This window comes from Drosophila santomea, chromosome 2R (assembly GCF_016746245.2).
Source record: "Drosophila santomea strain STO CAGO 1482 chromosome 2R, Prin_Dsan_1.1, whole genome shotgun sequence".
Taxonomy (NCBI): domain Eukaryota; kingdom Metazoa; phylum Arthropoda; class Insecta; order Diptera; family Drosophilidae; genus Drosophila; species Drosophila santomea.
In genome coordinates this window covers 12,135,637-12,155,476 of record NC_053017.2, presented here as the reverse complement: position 1 = coordinate 12,155,476, position 19,840 = coordinate 12,135,637, and the positions used below count along the sequence as shown (strand labels likewise).

The 19,840-nt window shown below is 44.4% G+C and overlaps 3 protein-coding genes across 6 annotated transcripts; 1 reads left to right on the top strand and 2 right to left on the bottom strand.

Annotated features, from left to right (window-relative positions):
• On the bottom strand, window positions 1-4,900 carry LOC120444410 (protein fem-1 homolog B). Of its 2 annotated transcripts, XM_039624033.2 has the most exons (7): window positions 3,074-3,108; window positions 2,895-2,994; window positions 2,302-2,584; window positions 1,446-2,188; window positions 961-1,376; window positions 668-894; window positions 1-610 (listed from the first exon to the last, which is right to left on the bottom strand). In XM_039624033.2, the coding sequence occupies exons 1-7, from the start codon at window positions 3,091-3,093 to the stop codon at window positions 447-449; spliced, it is 1,953 nt and encodes a 650-aa protein (XP_039479967.1). In that variant the 5' UTR covers window positions 3,094-3,108; the 3' UTR covers window positions 1-446. The 2 variants fall into 2 exon arrangements, with proteins under 2 accessions (XP_039479967.1, XP_039479966.1); XM_039624032.2 differs by lacking the exons at window positions 2,895-2,994; window positions 3,074-3,108 and adding an exon at window positions 4,530-4,900.
• Window positions 4,901-4,969: 69 nt separating this feature from the next.
• LOC120444412 (maternal protein exuperantia) lies at window positions 4,970-8,475 on the bottom strand. Of its 3 annotated transcripts, none has more exons than XM_039624036.2 (5): window positions 8,154-8,475; window positions 7,715-7,891; window positions 7,501-7,653; window positions 6,122-7,421; window positions 4,970-5,815 (listed from the first exon to the last, which is right to left on the bottom strand). In XM_039624036.2, the coding sequence occupies exons 2-4, from the start codon at window positions 7,862-7,864 to the stop codon at window positions 6,147-6,149; spliced, it is 1,578 nt and encodes a 525-aa protein (XP_039479970.1). In that variant the 5' UTR covers window positions 7,865-7,891; window positions 8,154-8,475; the 3' UTR covers window positions 4,970-5,815; window positions 6,122-6,146. The 3 variants fall into 3 exon arrangements, with proteins under 3 accessions (XP_039479970.1, XP_039479971.1, XP_039479969.1); XM_039624037.2 differs by having other exon boundaries at window positions 7,715-7,877; XM_039624035.2 differs by lacking the exon at window positions 8,154-8,475 and having other exon boundaries at window positions 7,715-8,000.
• Window positions 8,476-8,696: 221 nt separating this feature from the next.
• Window positions 8,697-10,121, top strand: LOC120444415 (MIP18 family protein galla-1). Its single transcript, XM_039624041.2, has 4 exons — window positions 8,697-9,197; window positions 9,261-9,373; window positions 9,687-9,837; window positions 9,904-10,121. Exons 1-4 carry the CDS (start codon window positions 8,900-8,902, stop codon window positions 9,999-10,001), a joined length of 660 nt encoding a protein of 219 aa, XP_039479975.1. The 5' UTR covers window positions 8,697-8,899; the 3' UTR covers window positions 10,002-10,121.
• Window positions 10,122-19,840: the final 9,719 nt, after the last annotated feature.

Sequence of the window (19,840 nt, the reverse complement as noted above, 5' to 3'; positions counted from 1 at the left end):
TGTGATTTACATATGTTTTTGGTTTTTTATTTCATTTGCACCTAGAAAACATAATCAATTCGATTGATTCAACATAGGTGGCCTGCGCCCTCTTGCACTGCGAATAATAGTAGTTTTACATAAAAAATGTACAAAATGATTTTACATAAGTATGATTAATAGTTATGATTATGATTAATGATTACAAACAAACAGTCAGTCCACGTGTGCAGTTGTTACAGATTGTAATTGTAAATAAATTAAGAGTGAAATATACTAAATAAAATGTGTACAAAAAATAAAACATTCCCTTTGCATTCTTTTGGCTAAGTTAAGTCGCTAAATTCGATATATATCGTACATACAGACAACAAAGCTTGTATATATGGATATATAAATGTGTTCCAACGTGGCTTATTGTATTCACAGTTCTAATTACTTCAGTTGCGGCTCATGCCACTGACTATCTACGGCAGCACCTTGTGCACGCTGTGCATCTGTATAAAGGCCTCCAGTTGGGTGGGTATCAGACCCTTGAAGTTTAGCCTGTTGGTGGCAATGGAGCGTGCGGCTAGGCACTTGAGGCTGGTGTGGGCATTTTGATGGGCGTGCAGCTGATTGGCCAAGATAGCTGCAAGTCAAATATTTTTTGCATTGGGGTCAAGTGAAATCCAATTGCTATACTTACGCAGCTTGCAGGCCGTGGCCGCTGTCTGCCCCGCCGCATTCACTGCATCCAAATGGGCTCCTGCCTCGACGAACAGCTGCAGAATGCGTGCCATCTCCGCCTGGCGATCCTGCGAGGTGTTTACCTTAGTCACTAGGATGTGTAGCGGGGTGTTACGAGCCGAATCCACTGCAACCACGGAGGCGCCGCAGTGTACCAGGACTAGAGCAGTGGCATAGCAGGGGAATCTGTGGAGGAAGCGAGTAATATGGTCATACATTTTAAAGAAGACCCTTTGTGAATCTGAAACCTACCTGCACAGCTCATTCGTGTAGAACTCGTCTACGGGCATCACTCCATTGACTGCGATGTGCAGCAATGTCTGTCCATCCTGCAAGCGAGTGTCGTTCTGTATGAACTTGCGTACGACGAGGAATAGCTGCTGGATGTGTTCCTCATCAATGTTTTGATCCTTCTTGCGTCGCGCCAAATGCGTAACGATTTTGATTAGATAGAGCGCAGTAATGCAGTTTTGATTGTTCTGATCCTGCCATAGACTGGGGCAAGTGTTGGGTCTGGCTTCCTTTATTTTAAACTTATTGTTCTCGATCTCCTGCTGGCACTTGGCCAAAACTGGCAGAACGTGATCCAATGTAAGATTGTGGTTCTCCACACGCAATATCTGAGCAAAAAGCTGGGCGAACCGTAAGAGATCCCGATCTACCGATACCTGGAAAAGATTCAACAAAGAACCATCGTATATACAAACATGTATTGGAATCACGAATGGCAAACTTACATTATTGCGCATTCGCAGATCTATGGCGTAGTTCCAAAGCACCTGACACTGGTAAAATCTTCCCTGATCGGCCATCACAGCTCCTCGATAGATAATTGCCTGCGGCAACTCCGGATTATTGCCGCCCAGTATGCGTTCCCTTATGGCCAACGACTCCATGTGGATGGAGTGGTGATTAAGTTTGATGGCATGCAAATCGGGCAGGTTTTCAGTCTCGAACCAATTGTCGTACGCGGGCACTGTGGGCAGTACTTTTTTGCGGATCACACCGCGCGGATTGCTGTACCGCAGCTGCATAGCTCGCAGCAGATAGCAATAGGCCTTATTCACGTCGTACTTGATTTTGTCATTCGCATAGGTGGCTCCTAGAAGCTCCAACGCTGTGATCTGCTCCTCTAGGCTCATCAGTCCAGGTCGTTCGATGAACGCTTCCAGGACATCCTCATGTAGACGTTCGGCAGCCTGCAAGGCGGGTGTGATTCCCAGTTCATTCTTCTTCAAAGTGGCTCCATGGTCCAGCAACGCTATCACCACATCCAGGTGACCGCTTTCCGCCGCATAGTGCAAGGCAGTGGCACCACACAGAGCCTGATCATTGGCCCTCGATCCATTCTGAAGTAGAGTCTTTACCACCAAGTGGTGACCCTTGTAGGCGGCAATCATTAGCGTGTTGTTGTTAAACAAATTCGTGGCATTCACGTCAGCGCCATTATCAATTAGGAATTCAACGATATCCAATCGACCTGTGGAAATATTCCCATTAATAACATTTCAATATTTATGTGTGAGTATAGGAAATAAATTGCATAATTCTTAGCACTTCCGTATTGTTAGATTTTTGATGTTTGATTCTTACCCTCATAGCAGGCTGCTCTCAGCGGCGACGACTGCGCCTTGGTATTGTGATTGATGGCCGCTCCCGCTTGCACGAGCATTTTGACTATCTGCAGATGCCCCATGCCGGCAGCCACCCACAGGGCGGTGGCTCCGTAGACCACCATACCGTCGAAGATGACATTGCACTCCCGCTCCAAGTCTACATCGTAGTGCGACAGCAGGGTCTTGACGAATTTCACATTGCCCGACATCGCGGCCATGGTCAGCGGGGTTAGCGATTGTCCATCCGGCTGATCGAAATTCTGGCGAGGAAAATATAGAAAATAGAATGTTGGAGGGGCCAAGGAAAACGAAAACTTTTGATGTGCGTGCGCAGCCGTTTCACAGTCAAGGCTGGACGAAAATAGTGCGTCGCAAGTGATAAACGTGAGGTATAAAATCTCTGGGAAGACCATGCACGCTGTCTTTGTTCTTTGTGCTTTACATGGGCGAAATTCGACTTGGGCAAATCCGCAACGCAGGCCAAAGTCCATCAACTTGGATACTGCGTTGTGGGACGGAAACAGCAGCATCTGGATGTAGGTCAAGAAACTGCTGGCCCGGGACACTCACCGCCGGATACGTGATGTAGTTTGTCACGGGCAGCGTGTCGTTGGCTCCACGCCAGAATCCTGCTCCTGGCCAAGCGGATTCATACCAGCGCTTGCGAGTGCTGCAATTAGTTTGTGGAAAACCATTTTGATTCGGAATCAATTTCAGCTGGAGCTTGGGCTTAAAAACCCATCTATTACCGATACAGCTCCGCGTGCATGGCCTGGAATCTGAATTTTAACTGACAGAACTGACAGCTGCCTGGACAGTGGAGTACCGAGCACCGAAAAACTCGATAAAACTTCGCCAGGCTCACGATTCCATTCTCAACCCTAAGTTTGCATGCGCTTCCCGCATTTTGGGGGTTGAACCGCAGGGAGAGGCAGCGATAGATCGTGCGCAGGAGCAAACAGCTGTTCAAGGAGAGAGGTCCTTGAGGGTTTGTTTACCGCCCGCAGCTGTTTGCCTGCATTCCTGCAATCCATTGCAGCCCCAGAGAGAGAGGATAGGACAATAAAAGTGGGGGTGGAAGCCAAGTCAACCGCACTGCTACACAGTACAAAAAAACTTGGTCCTTGGGCATTATTACTATTTTAAAGAGTTTATACAAAATGAATAAAAGCAATGGGTCCATCAAAAGAAAATCAATTTGGGCATTTTACACAATCCTGTTATAAAAGATCTTCCAATAAAATTACCTACAAAATCTCTAGTAGTTAATTCATTTCATTGCAATTACTTACAATGCTTATCTTTTCTAATACTTAACATATACTTATCATAAACAATATGCAATAAAAGTGTACTCCATTGAACTATTTATGGGATCTATGGTTTGCCCGCAAAGTTCGATTAGATTACAACGCAACAGCAAAGGTGTTGAAAATATTTTGTTAATAAACAAATTAATAAACACACATCTCAAACTGGCGATTCCGTGTCCAGATAGCCACGCCATTCCTGAGTAATTGGTTAAAGATGGACCGAGTGTCATCCACTTGATTTCCAATTCATTGCGACAGTGACTTTCGGTGCCTTAAATAGGATTTTGATCTGTATTGTTCGGTAATTAATTGAAAAACTTGCACCATATACTGCTAATTTCGCTTGCGATTTGTTTGCCTTTTTGGCAGGCAGTAAAGTTATAAACACAACAGTGGATACTCGCAAAATGCCTTTATACAATAGCGTTTAAACTTTGAAGAACAGATGTTTCACAACAATGAAGTGTTGACAATTATTGCTTATTATATACAAGTAATTCGACCAATTCCCGTATTATGTCCTGTTTAACAATGTTCAATGAAGTTTCGAAAGTACAAATTTTGTACTCGGTAGTTATAAAAAGATCCTAATATCAAGCTCTCGCTGTTAGCGGGTGGTGCCTGTAGAGCATGTGGCTACCCCTCTCTCAGTCGATCTCCATCTCACTCTCTCTCGTTCTCTCTCATAAACAATGACCAACCAAGTAAATACCGAAAGCAGAAAAAAAAACTAGCAAATGGAGCGTGTATAGATTCGCTCTATGCGGCAGCAGATTTTGTTTTTGCATATAAACCGAATAATACGTATACGTGCGGCGGCAATTTTCATTAATGACGCAGTAGTCAACTCGGGCCATTACGCAAAAAGCCGTTCCATCCATCGAGTACTCACTGTATTCACTAGGTGGGTCTGGACCGCCCTGCAGCTAACCGAATTCAATATCTCGACGAAGCTCAACATCTGGCCACTGCGGGCCGCCAGGTGAAGGTTGTTTAGCTGGGAGAAGCGCAGACGCGGCTCTTGGGGGAACTTGGCCCGGATCTCCTCAGAGATCTCCACCAGCATTCCGTGGGCCATGTTGAAGTATCCAAAATCAGGCGGATAGCCGTCGTATATGGACGTGTGCGCCTCGTCGAGAGGCGCCTCTTCGACGGGATCGACCTCCATTCTGGCCGGGAACTAGAAGATGTTGCACTGATCGGTGATCACTGATCACCAGGTATGGAAGCAATCCCACACTGGCCCACTCTTTCCAGGCCAGGCGGCAATACGGTCACACATAGCGGTGCACCTGCGAAAGTGAAAACAGTGACTATGCGATAGGCCGACCATTATTTAATATCGTTCGTTTATTCGCGCGTTTTTCCAGATATTACATTTGCTTTTTGATTGTAAATATGAAACATATGAAATACAGCTTGAAATAGTAAATTAGATTTACCCACCCCTCATTCTCGTTTTGTGTTTTTGCAATGCAATACCCTAGAATATGTTTCGTGTGTGCGTGTGAGTGCGTGCGGTTTCAACTGTAGTGAATTGGTGTATTTTGTATATTCATGCCCTTTTTTTAAGCTTCAATGTGAAAGTTTTCTACATTGGACATGGCCTGGATATGTCTTGGGTTATAATTATAGAGTTCTGATAGTGTGGTTCGACAGGCCCGTCCAATGGAAAATTTTCATCAAGGCGTTTCTTTGGATCATATTTTTCCAATCGCCCTTTTTGGTGCGACTTTGTGCATCGGCTCGCATGGAAAACTATGCCTAAACGCAGCAGCGAGTTCTTTAATTGTATCCTTATTCTTCTTCTCCATCATTATTTCTTGCATATAGTTTCTAGAGTTGACAGTGGTCGCAGCATCCTCCCTATGCTGCACAATGTAGTTTTCTAACGTCTCGATTAACAATTCACTCGTTTCAAAAATGGTAATTAAAGCTGTGTCATCACTATTGAACAGTCACTGTTTACGTCACAGTTACGGTTCATTCACACTATCGATACGCTGACGTGCTCTTGAGTTGTGTGTGCGAGTTGTGTTCACTGGAAATTTGTCCACTGGAATTTTAAGCTTGTCTGCACTAGATCTTCAAAAAGGAAAAAAGTTCGTGTTGTTTTTTAAATATCCACTCCTGCCACTCCTTGTCTTCTTGTGTTTTGATCATCCATTTTTCGATATACTGAAATAGGAAAATTTAAGTTAGGAAACGCAATTCCGAAATTCTGAAAGTGTGGAGAAGCTGCGATTCCAGTGATTAGCTTAAGCGTTGTAAAAATTTTTAATATTAAAGAATATATATTAATAATATATAATTTCACTTCTTACTTTTCGATTTTCATTTTGATTATACGTAAAGAATTCATTAAAAATACAAGCAAGTGTATGTAATTCATTAAATTAATCAACAATCTACACGAGAGCTTAGCCCTCGTTAACTACTTTATCTACAAAGCAAATAGCAGAGGCTTCTCTATAAGGTATTTACTTTACGGATCCACCAGAGCTGGATTTTAGTTGGATGCCGTGATGGCCACCGGTGTTGGTGGGGGTTGTGCCACGACCGGGGTTACGGTTACGGCAGGTGGAGCGGTATTGTTGAGCTCAGACTTGCCGGAGGAGGATATATCAGCCGCCCCCTTTAGTCCATTAGGGGTCGCCCCCAAGCTATGACGCGGCTTGCGCTTACGCTGCGTACGAGACTTGTTTGGTGATGGAGTCTTGGTAGTGGAGTCTGGCACAGAGGACACACTACGCGACTTGTCACCTCCTGCTCCAAACTCGGCACTAGCCGATCGGGAACTGGATGACATAGCGTTCTTGGCCGACTGGCCGGCGCCGCGACGATTGCGGCGACGATTGTTGTTGCTGTTAGCCTTGACAACCGGCTTTAATGTGGTCTTCTTGGGATCAAAATAGCTGTCCAGAAGCTCAAGCAGCTCGGTCTTGTCCTCGCTCTTCAGCCTGCCAATCGACTGCAGGGCCATGTCCAGGCCCTCGGTGCCCTTGTCTGCCCAGACGGCACTTAGCGTGTTCAAATCGAAGCCATTCTCCGCCAGCACAATGCGGAACTTCACGGCACGCACTCGATGGTACAGAGTGGTCTTAAAATAGTTGAGGAACACCGGACGGAAGGAGTTCTGGCGCTCCAAATTCTCGTTCTGCGTATCCAGCTCCTGGACATCAGAGCCCACCAACCGGGCAAATGGCCGTATGGCATTGAACATGTTCTCCATTGCCTCTGAGCATTTCGGTTCCGGCTTACGTTCCGAGTTGCTCAGCTGAAGGGCCACATCGAAGGCCAATTTGGCACGAACACTGGCATTGCCATCAAACAGTTCTCGTTCGACCTCAACGCCGTTCTTTCCAGATTGCTTGTCGCTTCCATCGATCACGGTGCTCTCCCTGGGAGATATCGATGCCGAATCAGACACCGTACTAGATCCGGATCCCGATCCGGATGTGGACGCAGAGCAAGCCGCGTCGTCCTCCTTGAAGCTGGACAACATCTTGGAAAGCTTGCGCAAACTGTAGTGCTTGACGTTGGCATCGCCTGTAGAAGCCTTGGCCAGGTTGATGCCGTTTGCAAAGGACTTCACCGACTTGGTGAAGCGCTCCAGCAGTCCGTACTTCTTGAACGACTCCAGGATCATGTAGGGAATGAACTTGCGCTCTTCATGATAAATAAGCACAATCCCGTCCGAGCTGGGACCCGCCTTGGCCTTCAGTTGCTCAAGCCAGTTGAGGAAGTCCTTGAGGGCAGCGATCTCAGACTTGGATTTGATGATCTGAAAGGATATGTGTACGTGATTTTTTTAGTCACTGCTCTACGACTAGAAGCTACACTAATTAAAGGACTGGACTCACCTTGTAAGTCTGCATCGACTTCAGCATACGATAAAAGCCAATCGAAATAACACGAACTTGATGGCGCTGGCGCGCAGCTGGATTCAGATTCATATATGGCATAATGTACTGCTCAAAGTGGTCGGTGGGTGTATAGGCGGCCAGCTGGACAATCTGTGGGGTTTAACGGAAGTGGGGTTAGGACCGAACGAAAAGTTGCTCGTCATGCACATACCTCATCCATTAGACGACGTCCAGTGGTGTCGATGTCCACGCCCACCAGGATGTAATTGCCGGCCGGCAGTTCCTCTTTAACGCCCACAGACGATGAGGATTGATCGGCGACGGCAATGGCCACTCCGGCATCGATATTATCGGCAACCATTTTCTTATATGATCTGCGGAAAGCAATCTTGAAAAATCGAAAAAGAAATTTGCTGACTAATCAAGGAACTGATTTCATTTGCAAATCGCGAACCGCTTTCACTAGATTTTCGCTACGAAGTGACAGGCAATGAATTTTCGAGAGTCTATTAAACCCGAGCTTCTGGAAGAACTAACGGTTTTCTTCCAGTAGCGCCATCTTTTGCACAGACTTGTGTATGTATTTTCACATATATATATGTATGTATGCATACTTTCACCACACTTTGGCACTTTACTTTTGCACTCACCTTTATTGAACTCCTTTTTCGTGTTGGTTTCGATGGGCTCTTTCGCTTTTTACGAACTTTTTCCTTTATTTTTCAAAAGGTTAAAGCGAAATTTGCTTCTGTTCGACGAGCTTTCACAAATAAGAAACAATTCGTACGACTAACTAAAACGTAATGAGCTATTCTCTAATGCATCCGACGGCCTAGAAAAATTGCGCAAATTTGACATATGCACAGCCTGCTAATCGAAGTTTTTTGACTTAAGTACGATGGGTTAAGCAGCTGCAACTCGGGGACATCTTGCCACAATGCCCACTGTGCTGGTTAAATATTTTTACCAAAAATTTTTGCCGTTGCTATTATGAAAATTTGTATTTCAGCAAGTTGACATAACTTTTGTAATAATTAGCCGGCGAAATTAGCGGACAAACAACAAATATTTGGACAAAAGCGCAGAGAAGAACTGATAAGAAGCTCAGGGCTGACGAATTTCAAATGTTTGCGGCAGCGTTGATAAGCCATCGATAGCACTATCGATATATCGATGGCCGCATAGCAGTTGCTACACTGCCGCCCTGGTCGGCACACAAACAATAATCAGCTGTTGCCATTGCTTATTTCCAACAATTTGTTGCAAAAAAGTGAACAATTACCCAGAATATAGGGCACCCAGTGACCAAGCTATGCTGCTGTAATCACCCGCGAAAGGAGAAACACAACGGTAAAGATAAAACCAGGCGAGATAACAACACGCACAGGTGCCAAACATGCTGTCCTACATAAAGCGCAAGCTCTCCGAATCCGACGGCGGCGCCAGCTCGGTCGCAACAGTGACGTCGTCGAGCGGCGGCGGTGATAGTGGGAGTGCGGGCGGTACGGGCGGTACGGGCGGCAGCAGCAGTGCCAGTATCAGTAAAAGCGGCCAGCGCAGCCAGAACGCCGACGAGTTAGTGCGCAAAACGAGCCAGATGTCGATGGATGATGAGGCTATTGCCTTCGGCGAGGACGCACTGCTCCATGAACTGGGCTACAAGAGTTCGACGGAGCTGCAGGAAACCATATATGGTTCGATATTCAATGGCACTTTTATTCTGACAGAGTTATGTAATTCCTTATGTCGTTACACAGATCTGTTGCGCGGCATTCGCGATCCGGAGAAACCGTGCTCTTTGGAGGACCTGAACGTTGTCTATGAGGATGGAATCTTTGTGATGCCACCCACGCGCTCAAATGTCTCAGTTGTACGTTATTCAATGTCTTTTGAAGCCATAATCATTATTTCATCATTATTAAAATTAGAGCGCATGTTTATTTAGCGTACAAGTTGCTATCATCGAAATTGTTGTTTTAGTGAATTAAAACTGTGCCTAAATATTTTGAAAGCACCAACGATTTAGTTTCAAACTTCCTTTAAAATATATCTTGTACATAAAAGTCTCATAGACTCATAAATCTCATAGGTAAACATGCTTTTGCTTAGATAACTCCACATATTGTCATAAACCTCATGCATAGAAAACACTTTTAATTGTATATTTCTTTAAAATATTTCAGGTGCGCATCGAGTTTAACCCCACAGTGCCACATTGCTCGCTGGCCACGCTGATTGGACTCTGTATACGCGTGAAAGTAGAACGTGGACTTCCGCACAACATAAAACTAGACATCTACATCAAAAAGGGTGCCCATCAAACCGAGGAAGAGAGTGAGTTAGATAAGCTAGATACTATTATCACATATGTTCTAATTAAAATGTCTACGTTTCCCCTAGTTAACAAGCAAATCAATGACAAGGAGCGCATCGCTGCTGCCATGGAGAATCCCAATCTCCGGAATTTGGTCGAGAACTGCATCAAGGATGAGGAGTAGCTCTCTTTGTCATATCTTGCTGTACATAGGGAGTTTTTTGAGGAATGTATAGGATTAAGTATACTATTAAGCTGCGTCAGGGACTGTGTGCTTAGCATTAAAGCCCTTTAAATCTGTTAATCGCTGGGGCGTTGTGATTCCACCATCGATTGCTCAACGTCCTATCTATTTTTTCCCGCGTATGTTTACTGATAAGGTTCCCGGGGCCCAACAACTCTCATTGTTTACATTCGGCCGTAACGATATGGCCGTCGGACATTCGGCCCGAAAGAAAACCGTGTGCACAACGGTGTCATGGCGGGTGAATGAATCGAAAACCGATCGATGTATGGACCGGCCATGTTGGGCACAAGCAAGCGAGCACGTCACACGGATTTATCAGCACTAGAAGAGTGGAAAATGTTTGGGGCGTTACGCAGGGCAATCACCTGTCGTTGGCGCTGTTAAGTTGAGTGCATGACACACATTCGACTCGGCTAATTTCTTTGCAACTCTCCGGTTTCACTGAGCACATTGTTGCCCTGACTGTCGCTGTTTCTGCTCCAATTTGCATTTCCGGGGTTTTCCATTTGTTAAATTGCACTGCACTTCCGCTCGCACAGCTTCACCCCGCTACTCCCCGCTGCTTACCACCAAACGGCAAGCCATAAATATTAAGCAATATCAATTAGTTGCTTGCCTTTGCGCTCAAATGCTTTAAACTAATTTCCAAAGACTTAGGCAAAAAAAAATCATCCCCACCAGCAATTAAAACCATCTGGTGCTGCGAACTTTTTGCCATGACACCGCTGGCCAATATTCACGGAATGGTAGCTGGGAAAGACCCTTCGTGTCCCTTAGGCGTGCTGCTGTCTCAAAAAGCGAGGGAAATGTAATAAAAATGAATGCGCAGACAAAAGCATATTGCGAATATTACGCTAATTGGCGACTGCAATCAAAGCGGACCTCGGCCTGGACACGTTGGCGCAGGAGAAATTGGAGAGCCAGCCAGTGGCAAAGGGCTCCTTGGAGCCTACAAGCCTCCCAACTTATTGTCGCCAGCCTGACCATGACCGAAGCCATCGGAGCAGAGAGATTTCAGGTGAGCAGTAATTGGAAGCTTTTTATTTTATATCTCCTATGTTGTGTATATAAGTTCAAAGGATATCCGCTTGGAATAAACCAAAATGATTGATTTGAAGGACTTTTCTTTCCACTTTGAAGGAACTAATAATTGTACAACATCTTAGTTAAAAATTGTTTATTTATCTACATTTTTATTTCCAATATTTGATTCGATTTAAAATCATAGCCCATGACTAAAAGCCATGAGATATGGGCTAGCAAAGTAAGACATTTAATAACCACAAGGTGCACGTGAGCAGAAGCTTGGGACAGAGTCATAATGACTCAGTTGACACTCCGGCAATGTCCCAGGATGGCAAGTCATGGGAATGCCGACTGCGACAGAATTTTATGTGCGAAAAATGCATAATTTATTGTGTTAATGCATATGTATTTAAGCCAAGCCAACAACTGCAGCAATTCCCCAGGATTTGCTGACCGGCAATTGTCATTTGTGCAGCGGTCAAAGTGACCCATTTTAACCCGACCTGCAGTGTCCTCCCAGTGCCACGCCCCTACCCCACACCGACCACCGCTCCGGGGTCGAGTACATAAGTAGGCAAATGCAATGAGTCCCGGGTCCAAGTCACAGTGGCCCGAAGAAGACGAGAGGCACAGATTGCGGCCACCGAGATTTCCTTCCGATACGCAATGCTGTTAAATTGTGTGCCATTATTATGATTGCCATCGTGATGGCGGGCATCCGGATGGGAGTGCACAGGATGAGGATGCCGGAGCCACGACCGGCTGTGGAGTTGCATTCACACATTGTTCGCCCGATCCGGGTCTCCGCATATGCCATGTATTTCATTATGGGTCCCACAAACACATTTCATGCCCCCCGGTCACTTGGATTTGCAGCCAGTCGCCTGTGCGGGCATGCCGCCTTTTCAGTCCTGGAGTTGATTTCGAAATCGGAATCAGAACAAATGAATTAAGACTTTCTTAAATCACAGTGCAGTTTGGGTGTGTCTTAAATCACATAACAATATCACTTATATATAATTTGTAATGTAAATTGTAGACTTTTGTATGATCAAAACTAGATGAATGGCACCCAAATCCACATGATGAGTAATACGTGGTCTATTCGCCTCACATCGCAGTTGCTGTTTTTATTTTTCAGGTGGCTTACTGCTCGCGTTGTTACAGCCAATTGTTGTAATGGTTTTGGCCATAGCTGTTGGGGCGCAGCTCCTTGAAACCGGAAGTAACACTCAGTGGCGAACAACCGCCTACGGGCTTACGGGGCGTATGCGCATTATGCAAAGTCCTGGTCAGTGGTGAAGGCCCTGCCACAGCCAGAATCAGCCGCAGATGTCTGCAGGAGCAGTAGCAGAATCAGGAACAGTCTGCAAAAGGAGGGGGTGAAGGGGAAGGGGAAGTTGGCCATTCAGCAGCTGACAACTTACGCATCAGCAGAGACAGCCACGAGAATGAGCAGGAGGAAGTGGAGGTGACGGCATGACTCCTGCTTTCGGCCATCCAGGCACCGGGTGAGCTTCGGATGAGCCCCGTCTGAGCCGGAGAAGGTGGCACAGTTGGGGATTTTCTTGTTTGCACTGCTATTAATTTCTGCTGCACTCGACTCGCCAATTATTTTGGGCGCACAATGTGCCAGCCCTATGAGTTGTCTCTTTGCTGCCTTTTGAGTAAGCTTTGCTTAACCCGCTGATTCCCAGTGCGGCAATACTGGCTTATAAAAAGGGGTTTCATTTTACTTGAAAGTGTTATTACATTAATAGTGATAATATCACATAATTGTAATGAATTTGGACAACATGTTTGAAATCATTATGTTGGAAATCATCGTTATGTTTGAAACATTAATGTATCTTGTGAACTAAAAATATAAATAGTTTGACGTCTAACATAAATTACTTGACTTGATCCTAGTTGGTGCTTCGTGGGTTAAAGGACGAGGGCCAGAAGGGCCATCGAGGATGAAGCGCCTGCCAGGCGGAAGTGGTCGCGTGCGTTGCATCCTGTCGGCAATTATGTCGCAGCAGCAGCAGCAGAGGCAGCAGCAGCAACAATTACAGTTACAGCTGTTACCGCTCCCCGACTCAACCGCCACCCCTTCCCTTCACCCCACCCGACAAGCCAAAACCCCTTGTTCGCCCGGTTGTAAGCCATTTTAATTGCTTGTCTCTTTTTAATTTTCAGCTCTTTTGTTATACTTTACCCTTTGGCCGCACATCCCACCTGCCATGCATTTATCCCCATTCCAGACTATATATACATGCATTCATATATATATATACTGTATATATTTGTGTAAGTTTGTGTATAAAGCCTTTGTCTGAGTCCTTTCTTGGCCTCAAGTTGACATTTTTGCTGGCCGTGCTGACTTCTGGCCAAGAGGTCGCCGCTCTTTGGATCCTAGCTGCCGAGGGCTTTTTGCTGTTGACCATTTGCCATTTGCCGGAGCTAACGAACTAATGTTAAATGCACGGCAAGTGCCATTTGAGCTTCCGCCAGCTCATTGGCCTGAAGACGCCTGCAACAGCAATTAACAAAGGTGCAGGTGTAGGACCTCCTGCTCCCCCTGCTCCCTCTGCTCCTGCTGCTCCCCCTTCCACCTGCAGCGGACAATTGTTCCGGATCCGGATTCGGAATGGTGTCCGATGGCAGCTAAAACGTGTGTAATCAGAGCATAATTGTCTAAAATAGCTCGACATTTGCCAGCTCCCATGGAATAGAGCCATGGAGCATTTGCTTTCTTGCTCGAACACATCGAAAATCGATTAGGTTCTTGGGCGAAATGGAGCTCAAATCGTTCACTATAATTATTCATTGATGGGTTTGCTTTGCACACTCTGACATTAAATTGTTAAATCTTACTAGATGCATATAAGTTCTTTCATATTTAAATCCTTTTCTTCATTCATTCAATTTACATTGCGCATTTTGTAATGAAATTTTTAAATTCTTGGTATTAAATCTGAAATCTAATTAAACCATAAATCAGGCAAGTAAATTCTGTAATTACGTTTTTACTCCGGTTACCAATATAATTAAAGGCTTTAAACCTACAATTTCATTGTGGTTTTATATAACGAGCATTTGAAAGCACAAACAATTTTTTAACTCAACTAAAGTTAAGCGTGTTACAAAAATATTTAACATGCCATATTCTGGCGAAATTGTTTATACAACTAAAAAAACGCTTATATACGCTTTACGACCACTGGGTATATTTAAAGTTTGAAACGCCAAATGTGAGTAATTGGAGTTTGAAAACCTTTGCATTGATTTCTATTCTCATTGGTACTATCGCACAACCAATGTGACGGCAAAATGGTTTAATCTAAATTCATAACGTGACACAAACAGGGAACACAAAACAACAGAGCACAGATTTGGCTGACGTTTTGCCTAAATAATTGATTTCCAGCCGAAAGCAGAAAGAATTGCAGCTGGTTTTCGCTGCCATGGACGTTGAAAGCTGCTCGCTAAGTGGCGTGGCAAATAAAATGATTTAAATATTCAAAACAACACTCCTCAGCCCCGCAAACCCCCCAAAACCCCTCAACTCCAACGCCAACTGTCATTCGACATGCAACAATTTTTTGTACGCATCGTAAAAAAAAGCAGGGCGAAAAAGTTGAAATTTCTTTTACGGCCCAAAACCGACTCTAATCCACTTTGGCCGACAATTTTCGCCCGACCGCAGGCGAGAAATAAATGAAATCATGAAATAATAAACTAAATTAGGTGCGAGTTGTGTTTTTGGCCAGTCTGACCCGTATTGCCCTCATTTATATATGTACGAGTATATGTACTTCTTACTTTATTCGCATGCCACTAAAACAAAAAAGCGAATTTAAAATCCATATAAGTGTAATAAACATTTAACTGCCGCTGGCTACGAGCGGTACAGATATTCCTGCAATTATAATTAAATAATAAAATAATTAAATGTCATCCTGGGCGACGGGAACTGGAACGAGTTCTTCAGCAAAAAGTCAGCAGTCAAACCGAAAACAACAACGAAACTAGGCTACTCCTCATGCAATTGACTCCTGGATTTCATAACTCTCTTTTTTTTTGAGGGTGGAGTGGGCGATGTTTGAAAATTATTATTGTGGCATTTGTATGCCAACCTCAGGCTCGTATATATAACTTTCAGTATGTTGTTCTGCTCACACACAAACTTTGATAATAATTTGCGCAACAAATTTGAAATTGTAATGCCGACTCATTAGAAAGTTTTTCATTCGAATTTGTTGCCTTTGCGGCGGCTGCCATCGTCTCCCTTTCCTTCCTTTTTTTTTTGCATTGCTGTCCTGTTGTTTTTCCATATTATTTCTGTATAATTTTTTACTTTAACACACTCTATAAAATTGGTTACACCATGGAAAAGGCAAAGGACGAGTGTGTTTTTGTGGGTTGGCAAGCAAATCTGTGCCAGGATGCGCTACCATAAAACGGTTTATCAGTTTCATATTCTTAATCTTTCACTTACTAAATTACTTTACTATAATAGTTATATTTTTATTTCAAAACCAATATTATTTAGGGTTTAGGTTTTATCATATTTACATTTCATTACTTTTATTCTCCGTTAATATATTTATATCAGCATTTCTGGCATTTTTAAAGTCCCCAACCAAAATGTAGGGCACTCTGCTCATTGTTTTCTCTGCCTGGGGATTAGTGTCAAGTTATGCCTAGGCAACTTTTCGATATTTGGCGAAATGCATACATTCGTATTTGATTGCCTGGCTTTGGCCTTGAAAACGGGCTTTGAGTTCCACATTTGCTATGCAGATTGGCCAACATTTGGCCAACTATTTGCCTGGCAATCGAGTCGTTTCCTGAATGAGCGGGTATTCGCTTTCGGGGGATTGACAGTAGTCAGTTCGTTTCCTAGTTAATAAAATTGTAGTTAGTTGAAACTACATGTACGACGGCGAGGATGCCGCATTTGCACACCTGTTTGTAACATACAAGTATGTACGTAGGTGCATTTGTACGCAAATATGGGTGTGTGATTTTAATTACGTGGAGGCTCATTAGCATTTTTCATACTTGTTTGTTTGTTTTCGTGGCTGCCGGCGAGACAAACTTCCTCTGACGCTATGTGAAATCCTACTCACTGCATTGGCATTGCAGAAATGCAGCATGAAACGAGGAGGAATGGCGGGGAGTCGGGAGCCTCGACTATAAGATACCCGTTAAACTATAACCAAACTTATTGGTATCTGAGGATCCTGTTTACCTTACATAAGTTTATATTCTTCCACAGACTCGAATATATTTCGCTTCCGTTTTTTTCTTTGGATGGAAAGTTGTTTGATCCTGTAATTTTAGCTACCATTTTGCTCTATGAAAAGAGATACGTCATGAGTTCACAATGAGAAAATCCTTGAGAGAAATTCCTGTTATGAATTTTCAAGTTTTTAATTTGGGAAATGCATTCACTGAGCCCTTTTTGCTTAAGTAGTCCATTTATGGCTAATTGAACTCATCGAACGCTATCATTTCGGGCTCATCTCTGCGGAATATATATATATATATATACAGATGCAGATACAGACGTACGAGTACCGTGGAAAAATCCGCCATCGCCATTGCCATCAGCAGAAAAGTTGAAATAAACAAAATGTTATTGCAAGGAGGAGCAGTGCGCAATGCAGTGGCTGAGCCAAAGAGGCGCGGTGCAAAAGGGGTCGAGAGGGGCTCAAAGCATCCTTACAGTTGGCATACAAAATTAGCAACTTTTTTCAGCTGCGCCAGTTGCGCGAAGACGATGTGGCGGCAGTGGAAGATGGGGCAAGGGCATAGTTTTAATATGAATTTGCATGTAAGATTAACGATGACAGTGGCGCAGGATTCTCGCAGGGAATCCCCCAGCTGCCTTGTGGCTCCTTGACTTCATTCTCCTCCACCATTCAGCATTCACCATGCCTCCAACTCGTCTTGTGTGTGTTTTTGTTCGTGGGCTAATTGAGTTCTTGAACTTGGCGGCTGTTGTTGCCATGCTGGCTGTTGTTTACGCCATTACAGACCCACTTATTATGAAATTGAGTTGCTCGAAATGGCAGCCGCACATGCGACAGGCCATGAATAATGCAATTATTGTTGCAGATGCCGGCATGTTGCAGCAGCAGCACCAACACCTGCTTAATTAACTATTAATGTGGGCGTCTGCACCTGTGATGCCCGGCCCGAGCTTGGCTTTGACAAATGGTCATGTCACGCGTCTGAGCCTGGAATCTCTGGCCAGCTCCAGGATCCATCGCCGTCGCAGCCATGAGGAGCCATGAGAAATGGCAAATTCATTTACGCGACGCTGCATTGCCAACGCTGCTAAACGGAAAATGCAAAATGAACGGGTGCCAGGCATCCGGAGTTTCTGGGCGGGATTTGCAGGAGGCACAAAGGCAAAAAAATAAAAAATAAAAAATAAAAAAACACCGGCATGTACGTGAGGCAACATCAGCTCTAACAAGTGACAACAGGCAACTCATTGCGGCAGGACCTCCGAAAAGGAGAGGAAATGCCTGGAAAATTGCATTTTGAGTGCAAATATTAATTTCAGCTGCCGCCACAGCAACATACAAAGGCTGAGGCAACATCATCAGCAGCATCAGCAGCAAGGCAACATCGCCACCAGCAACATTACACTGAGAGAAGTCGGTTACAGAAAGCCTGCCTTACATTGCATGCCATAAATAAAATAATTACAAGAACTTCAATAAATTGTAACATCAATTTATTCAAGTATTTAAATAAATTAAATTTCATCATTCAATCTTGATTTGAAAGTGGTAATCTATCTGATCATGTATTTTCTTATGTGGAGCTGGAAAAACTGTAGCACCATCAGCAGTTTCGGTGAGGAGTTGGTGGCTCCTTCAAAGCAATGTCCGGGCAGCAGTTTCATCTCCATCTCCGTCTCCTGGTATTTGTGCTATGTAATTTTGAAAGCGTGGCCAACATTTGCTAAAACGCATTCCGCAATGACAAATGCATTGCATATCCTGCAGCGAGCACAGGATCCTTCTTCATTCTCACACGGCACTTAGCTTAATGGAGCAGAGCTGCTCGGACATGTGGCACTGTGAGGCGAGTGCAGCATCCTTTTTCCACATTTCCTCCGGGTGCGGCACGCATCTCCAGCTTAAACGAATTAAAATGAAAGGCGCCAGAAGCATAAGTCACATGCAAAGCTTGACCAAATGTGTCGGCATCTGGTTGGCGGTGCGGAGGTCCTTGAAGTGTGGGCTCGAAAGATGTGAATCCTGCGCGCAAAATGGCTCAAGGACAGCTGTGACCCACTTGCGACCCACATTTAATGGCTGAACTAGTCCGTAGACAAAAAATCGCAAAACTCATATACTGAATTAAATGCGGCGTTAAAAGAAAACCAATGAAAGATATGTTTAAGTTCAATAAACATTCATGTTATTAACATTGATTAAATGCATTTGTGGTTCCCATTCAAAATGTCAATTTAATCGAATCCAAAATCAGACCACAATCCTCAACAAAAGTTGGAGTCAATGGTGTTGACAGTTATTCCGTAATGTTTTTAAGCAAAGCTCAATTGCCCTGAATACAACAAGCTATCTACCATCTAGATTTCATTAGTTGAACTCCTTTCGCACACACATTGGGTCCAACTGGCGTCATCCTGGCTGGGATTCAATTAAAGACGACTTAAACCACACGCACCCGCACCAGCAGTGGCATCCACTTGGAGTCCCTTTGGAGGACATGGCCAGGCGTGTAGAAAATTGCATGTTGGCTTGGCTCTGCAACAGATTTGCGCGGCACAACACACATTTACGCTTCCAGTGTGCTCAATGTTGCGCATACGCAACGTATGCCAGATGTTGCAGCAAAAGTTTAGGATTGCCGCCAAACGGGGGGAAAGGTGAGGTGGGGCTAGTTGCAACTACTACCACGTTGAGAACTACTCGTTAGACGTTGACACAAAATGTTATTTCACTTCAATTAAATGGAGGCGAGTGCGCGAGCTCCAAAAGGATGGCGTCTAAGCCATTATGCGAACTTTGTGTCGGGTCGGGTGAATATGCTCCTAAATGCGCTTGTGCATTGTCAGTCAATTTGGCAAGTGGCAGAACCGCGAAACTTTCTTCGAGCATTTGCAGCTCGTTGCGAATGTGTATACTGTGCGAGTATACAAACAACACTTTTGTTGTCTGCAACAGCATGTTATTCTATCTGATGCCGCCCGCTTACGTAATTATGTAAAAGCCGGAAAGTTTTACCGCGCAGCATGCGCTTTCAATTTCCGCATTCGAAAATTGTTTGCCAAAATCAAATTCAAATTACAAAACGATTTTCGCTTCTGCTGCTGGCACTCTGCTCTGTTTCCATTTGCAGTGGGCCCACACACCTGCCACACCTGACTTCTCTATTGATTTCGGCGCAGACATCCGGCGGATGTGTTAATCTCAGATCATTTCCCCATCTGAGTAGCTCTGAGTTTGGCGCTAACAAAAATGATTCCCCTAAACAGCTCAGCGGCATTTTAAAGCTGCGAGCCTGCAGCGGCGACAAAATGCGGTCTCCTCATCGGATTGCAATCGAATTAGCCACGCCGACTTGTCGCTTTGTCGACTCTGATCGCATTTTGTGCGAAACACGCATGGCAAACTGCAGCGCCTGTTGGCATCCTTTGGGAATACACTGGGAGAAAAAATTAACTGGGAGTTAAATTTACAAAAACTGCTCAACTAAATATTGGGCAAGCTTTTCTT

Bases quoted from the DNA above. Each gene is read 5' to 3' on its own strand.
- LOC120444415 (XM_039624041.2), top strand. From the start codon at position 8,900: ATGCTGTCCTACATAAAGCGCAAGCTCTCCGAATCCGACGGCGGCGCC. The intron at 9,198-9,260 runs GTTCGATATTCA...GTCGTTACACAG, and splicing joins GCTGCAGGAAACCATATATG to ATCTGTTGCGCGGCATTCGC. The intron at 9,838-9,903 runs GTGAGTTAGATA...CGTTTCCCCTAG, and splicing joins CCATCAAACCGAGGAAGAGA to TTAACAAGCAAATCAATGAC.
- LOC120444412 (XM_039624036.2), bottom strand. From the start codon at position 7,864: ATGGTTGCCGATAATATCGATGCCGGAGTGGCCATTGCCGTCGCCGAT. The intron at 7,654-7,714 runs GTATGTGCATGA...TAAACCCCACAG, and splicing joins GACGTCGTCTAATGGATGAG to ATTGTCCAGCTGGCCGCCTA. The intron at 7,422-7,500 runs GTGAGTCCAGTC...ATATCCTTTCAG, and splicing joins AGTCGATGCAGACTTACAAG to ATCATCAAATCCAAGTCTGA.
- LOC120444410 (XM_039624032.2), bottom strand. From the start codon at position 4,805: ATGGAGGTCGATCCCGTCGAAGAGGCGCCTCTCGACGAGGCGCACACG. The intron at 1,377-1,445 runs GTAAGTTTGCCA...AATCTTTTCCAG, and splicing joins ATCTGCGAATGCGCAATAAT to GTATCGGTAGATCGGGATCT. The intron at 895-960 runs GTAGGTTTCAGA...CTTCCTCCACAG, and splicing joins TACACGAATGAGCTGTGCAG to ATTCCCCTGCTATGCCACTG.